Source organism: Bison bison, unplaced genomic scaffold (genome assembly GCF_000754665.1).
Source record: "Bison bison bison isolate TAMUID 2011002044 unplaced genomic scaffold, Bison_UMD1.0 scf7180017864331, whole genome shotgun sequence".
NCBI lineage: Eukaryota > Metazoa > Chordata > Mammalia > Artiodactyla > Bovidae > Bison > Bison bison.
The window spans coordinates 6,425,425-6,431,889 of NW_011494903.1; the positions used below are offsets into that span (position 1 = coordinate 6,425,425).

The 6,465-nt window shown below is 35.1% G+C and overlaps 2 protein-coding genes across 4 annotated transcripts in view; one reads left to right on the forward strand and one right to left on the reverse strand.

Moving 5' to 3' along the window:
* Positions 1–5,335, forward strand: part of NADK2 (NAD kinase 2, mitochondrial) — a 45,153-nt gene extending 39,818 nt beyond the window's left edge. For all 3 annotated transcript variants that reach the window (XM_010853784.1, XM_010853785.1, XM_010853786.1), the window contains 2 exons: positions 128–251; positions 3,251–5,335. In XM_010853784.1, coding sequence (XP_010852086.1) covers positions 128–251; positions 3,251–3,389 — 263 coding nt within the window. In that variant the 3' untranslated portion in view covers positions 3,390–5,335. The remainder of the gene's footprint in view (positions 1–127; positions 252–3,250) is intronic.
* Positions 1–6,465, reverse strand: part of SKP2 (S-phase kinase-associated protein 2, E3 ubiquitin protein ligase) — a 57,981-nt gene that overhangs the window by 7,373 nt on the left and 44,143 nt on the right. The gene's annotated exons all lie outside the window — the stretch shown is intronic.

Genomic DNA, 6,465 nt, shown 5'->3' on the forward strand with positions numbered 1-6,465 from the left:
TGCTGCCAAACAGACTTTTGGAATAGAACTGCCTTAAATTGGGGATAGCATCCATTCTCATTATGCACTTCTCAGAAGTGACTGTTTTTCATTGAATGTGCTAATATTTGGCTTTTTTCCTTTATAGTAACAAACGAATATAATGAATCACTGCTCTATAGTCCAGAAGAACCAAAAATACTTTTCAGTATTCGAGAACCAATAGCAAACAGAATTTTCTCAAGCAGTCGCCAGCGTTGTTTCACCTCAAAGTAAGCTTCCACAGTCTCTTGTAGCTGTTTTCCTCCCTTGTAATTAATTATAAAGCACATTTGGCTGTGAAAGTATTCAGTTTCATTAAATCACTCCTTCAAACTTAATCATGCAGGAAAAGTAGAAGCTGTGGAGCTACAGCGGTATCATGCTAATAACCTGGCTAACGTGATATTTTCTCTGAAACTTACTGTTTCATTTTAGAGAAACTAAAATTTAACTGAGTGGAAAGAAAGGACAGGGTTATTTAATTGGGTAATGTGTGCTTGTTTGTTTTTACTTTATTAAGTAAGACACAGTAAGATCAGATTGTCACTTCAAAAGAAACTGACTGGAAAGCAACTTTTTTTTCATATGCTGTGGAATAAAAGCAGGACATACATTCATATAAAGCCTAAATTGTGTAGCAACATAAAGGACTCATTTCTTTCAGCTTTTCCCTACAAGTGAATCTCCCACCCATGCCCACATCTATTAAATTTGCCACGGATTTTTTTTTTTTTTGAGGGGAAGAAGATATACAAAAATGTTTATAATTTTTGTAAAGGTTTCCCAGTCTTCCAGACTAACAAGAAAACTTAACTATAGTTAGGGCTTCCCTGATACTTCAGCTGGTAGAGAATCCTTCAGCAATGCAGGAGACCCCAGTTTGATTCTTGGTTCAGGAAGATTCCCTGGAGAAGGGATAGCCTACCCACTCCAGTATTCTTGGGCTTCCCTGGTGGCTCAGATGAAAAGGAATCCACCTGTAATGCGGGAGACCTGAGTTCAATCCCTGGGTTGGGAAGATCCCCTTGGAGAAGGGAATGGCTACCTACTCCAGCATTCTTGCCTGGATAATTCCATGGACAAAGGAGCCTGGCAGGCTACAGTTCATGGGGTCACAAAGAGTCAGACACAACTAAGTGACTTCTACTTTCACTTTTCATGGCAAGCAAAGAATAGTTCAGTTACAAATTGCTTCTTAACAGTGTGCATATACTTTTTCGAAAATGCATAATTGATTTTTTTCCAGGAAAGACACTAAAAAGGATAGTGATCATATTTAAAAATCACTTAATCATTTGAGAGTTAATTTTGATTAATCAACAAATCTGTACTCAGATTGGGTAAGACTGAAAGATTCATTTAAATGTTTGCTCATATAAGTAGGAGAACAGCTTTATGACTTTGGCTGGAAAATATTTCTTAGCAACAGATTGACAGGTTGAACTAAATTAGAGTTATTAACTTTTGTTAATCAAGACACCATCAAGAAAATAAAGAGGCAAGCCACAGAGTGAGATAGTATCTATGTTCAGCAATGGACTCATATCCAGAATATATTATAAAAATTCTTACCAGTCAGTAAGAAAGAAGGCAGGCAACCCCTTAGAAAAATGGCCGAAAGTCTTGGACGGGCATTTCGCAAAAGAGAATATCCAAATGGCTGATAAGTGTATGGAGAAACATCCTTGACCTTATTCATGTGAGAAATGTAAATTAAAACTATATCATATAATACCATAGTCATGTAAGGATGTGAGAATTGGACCTTAAAAAAGGCTGAGTGCCGAAGAATTGATGCTTTTGAATTGTGGTGCTGGAGAAGACTCTTGAGAGTCCCTTGGACTGCAAGGAGATCAAACCAGTCAATCCTAAAGGAGATCAATCCTGAATATTCATTGGAGGGACTGATGCTGAAGCTGAAGCTCCAATACTTTGGCCACCTGATGTGAAGAGCTGACTCACTGGAAAACACCTTGATGTTGGGAAAGATTGAGGGCAGGAGGAAAAGGGGTGACAGAAAATGAGATGGTTGAATGGCATCATCGACTCAATGGCATGAGTTTGAGCAAACTCCAGGAGATAGTGAAGGATAGAGGAACCTGGCATGCTGCAGTTCATGGGGTCGCTTAGAGTCAGATATGATGGAGCAACTGAACAAATACAATACCACACACACTCACCAGCCTAGCTAAAATCCCAGTTGTTGATAAGGTGGAGCAACTAAAACTTTTATATAAAAGTGGAGCAACTAGAAATTTTATATAAAACTTTTATACTGTTAGGAATAATATGGAAAATTGTTTGGCAGTTACCTACCAAAGCTGAATATAGGACATGCAGTGACTCAGTGATTCTGCTCTAAGATATATATCCAGCAGAAGTGTATACACTGACAGATATGTATGTACCAAAAGACATACTCAAGAATATTCATAGTAGCAATGTTCCCAATAGATAAAAACCCTAATGTCCATGAATAGTAGAAGAGATACTTAAGTTTTGGTATTTTCGTACAATGCAAGTGTTTTCAGACAGCAATGAAAATGAACCCAGTGCTGCTACGTATGATAATATGGATGATTTCACAAGCATACTGTTGAGCAAAAGAAGCCAAATAGAGGCATATCTATTGTATTCTTCCATTTATATAGAATTTCAAGAATAGACAAAGCTATTATTACTATGTGATTGAAATTAGGATAGTGGATATGCTTGGGAAGGAGGCGCGGGGAGTAGAGACTGGGAGATGGGTTAAGAGCAATGAGGGAACTTCCCGGGAACTGAGTGTAACATTCAGTTCCTAATTTGGGTGATGATTACACAAGTGTGCTCATTGAGCTGTACCCTGATAATTTGTGCCTTTTCTGTATGTTGTATATAAGTAAAAATTTTACATGACAGTAGTTACATTCTTGCTCAATACTTAAAATACTTGTAATGGTAATAATGTTCAAAAAGCTCCTATGAGTTCCATCAAGTCTGAACTTGTTCACTTTTAAGTGTTTGGGTGAATGGAGCTATCCTGAATGTTTCAATTTTGAGGTTTTTTTGGGTAATGTACTCATATTGACATAGTCACTAATTCTCTCATAACAAAGGGCAGGGCAACTTGATTTTTAAAATCAAGGCCAAATGATCTACCTGCCAGTTTAGATAAAAACTCAGTGTTGTAAAGAAACTGCAGTTTAAGCAAAGTGTTGATATTTAACACACGTCTCTCTCTGCCTAGGGTGTGTGTGCGTTCTCGGTGTTGGGATGCATGCATGGTTGTGGATGGAGGAACTTCCTTTGAGTTTAATGACGGAGCCATTGCTTCAATGTTGATCGAGAAAGAAGACGAGCTTCGAACTGTGCTTCTAGAGCAGTGAAGGATTGCCTCAGATGACAATTTTGATTGCTAGAGAAATAGTTTTACTGCAGAAGCAGCCTACCAGTCATAAAGCTACAGTTTTTGGTTGTTGAGACTGATTGGCCTTGGGCTGAAGGGTGACCAAGAAAGTGAGATTTGCATTATTTTTCTGACGGATTCTGATGGAAAAGATGTTCAGTATGTAAGAAAATGGAGGACTAAACTGATTAGAATTCATAACAGTGAAATTTTGATACTGCTTACAGTTGGTTTCCAAGAGTGCTGGTATCTTTATAAATTTAGAGAGGTAGGCTCAAATAAAAGATTTCATGTTTAGGATTTGAAATTTAACTGTACAAGTTTTTTTTTTTTTTTTTTCCTTCCTTTTCCTCCTCACTTTGTGGAATTGGTCAGACCAAACACATCTCATTTGATTAGTATTTTTTTATAGTACCTAAAGATTAAGATTTTTTAAAAAACTTTGATGGAGAATTTTGATAAATCCTGATAAATGTGTTTTTGTATATCTGCCAAGAGTTTTCTAATTTCAGAACACAATGATATTGTTATGACTACTGATTTAAAAATTCAATCATTTTTGAAATTATAGATGTTTTCATTTCATTGACTATCAGGTTAATTTTGACAATGCTGGGTGAAATATATATGGACAAAATCATGGCACTATTACAAATGTATTAATTAGCCAATAATTATTTTAGGTCTTTGGTAATTTTTTTTAATAATTTGAGGCTGATAAAGTTCTTCCATATTTAAAACTCTCTAACGGATTTAAAGACAAAGGATGAACTGATTAGGCACATTCTATTATGAGTTTGGTAAAACCTATAAAAATTTTCATCTAGTATTAGGAGTATTGTCAGAAAGAAAATGGATTGTTTAATAAATATGCAAAACATTTTAGTTTTGGAATTGCCTTACTTATTATCATGGTAGTTTTCACCTAGTTCATATTCCAAATTTTACACATTAGGTTTGGAGGATAAAATGTTGTGGCTTTTCTTTTTTTCCCATTATGACAGTTTCTTTACCTAATTCCCAGTTTACTTATAAATAATCCTAGAATTATCACAAAAAGTTCCTCTTGCTGCATCATGAGACAATTGGTATTCTTAGTCCAGTTATTCAAAGTTGTATTTTTTTTTCCACTTGCTGTTAAAAATTTGTCTTCAGTCACTGAAATATTTACTGAACACCGACTCTGCCATGCACTGTGTCAGGCGCTGGATGTACATGGTGATCTGAACAGCTGCTGTCCTGATAGAACTGAATTTGGTGAGCTCAGAAGTAGATTCTGCGAAAACTAGGATGTGTAATCAAACCGAGGTTTGGCTCTTGGGTTGGTAACATTTATCATGTTCTTGTCAGATTTTTAAATATTATTATACAAAGATAATCTTAGGTTTTGATGTATATCCAGAACAAGAATTTGTTTTTCTTAGTTGAGAGTAACTGCATAGATACTACTCGCAAGGAGTTTACATGATGCATACAATAAAAATTGGGTGTTTTCCCAGAGATGGATCTAGTTTCTGATTTGATTTAATAATGATATACTTAAGATACCACTTTATAAAGAAGTGAAATTCCACACTATAGAAACTCCTTAACAGGTTTAAAATACCTTTTTGACAAAAATGCCAACTCCATCTTTAATATCAAAGAAATCTGATTGTCCAAAATGGTACATATATCTGTTTAATATGTAACATATTAATAGGTAACCTGCTATGTAAAATTGTTTATAAGCCATATTTTAGAGGTTTAAAAACTACTTAATGTGTTCCATTTGTGATATAACCTTTAACATTTCTGACCTGTTGTGGGATTTATTTGTAAGAGGTGATGAGAGGGAAAGGTTGTTAGAATAGCAAAAATGTTTCTATGAATGAGTTCCTTTTAATGGCAACTACATGTGAATAAAAGTAAACCATTATCTTTTCTTTTTTAGTTCATTTATTTCTTCAGCTCTTATGGGTCATTATTTGAAAACCAGATTGCCCCAGAATATTATATTTCATGTCTTTTTTCCACACTATTACTCTTTTCCCTGTTGACTTCATTCACTGCTAATATGTGACACAGTGCTTCCTGGTAAATGTAGATTCTTCAGATATTTTTGAGTTAATGTTTTTGATATTCCGTATGTATTTATATTCATGGACCGAGTAAATCAAAATCATATTACATGATTTTGTAATCTGAATTGCTGAACTGGAAAGAAGAATTGTTTTAAATGAAGCTTATTCCTTAACATTAAAGTAAACATGAAGGATTAGGGTGTAAATCAATAAGAAGGCTTATATATAAGTTTTCTACATGAAGAAACATAAAAAATATTTAAGTGTCACAGGCTTTATTTTATGATAGATTTTTAAGAAAATTACTGGCTAAACGAGGAGCTAAAAGGAAAAAATGGAAAAGGATGTTTGAAGTGTTAATTTGAATATTTTATAGGCTAGCAAAGGCATGGATTATAATGAATTTTGTTCTCCCATTTTTAATAATCATCAGTGGTTAAAAAAAATTCAAAACTTGGGATCCTGAAAGACTTTGAAGAGCTCTATCTGAACAATACACACCTTTTTATACCAGAAGATTCTGAGTTCACTGGGAGTAGGGATTGTGTGTTCTGATTTGTACAATGAATACTTGAAAACCTGCATAGCTAGAGAAGAAATCTATTATAATAAATGATGGTTTTACATGCTGAAACAATACTGCTAGGGAGTCTGTAGGTCGGGGGGTGATGTATTGATAGTTGCAGTAAGTAGGACAGTATTTGGGGAACTTTCTTTTTTTTTAACCATTCTTTTAAAATGTTTTCCCCAACTGCAACTTTTTTTTTTTCTCCCTACACCTACTCTCTTTAAATGATTGAAGAGAGCTTGAATGATTTGTTACATTGTCATCATACTAGATTAGTTCTTTGCTTTCACAAGTGGCTTCCCTGGTGGCTTAGATGGTAAAGAATCCACCTGCAATGTGGGAGACCTGGGTTCCATCCCTGGGTTGGGAAGATCCCCTGGAGAAGGGAACTCCAGTATTCTGGCCTGGAGAGTTCCATGGACTGT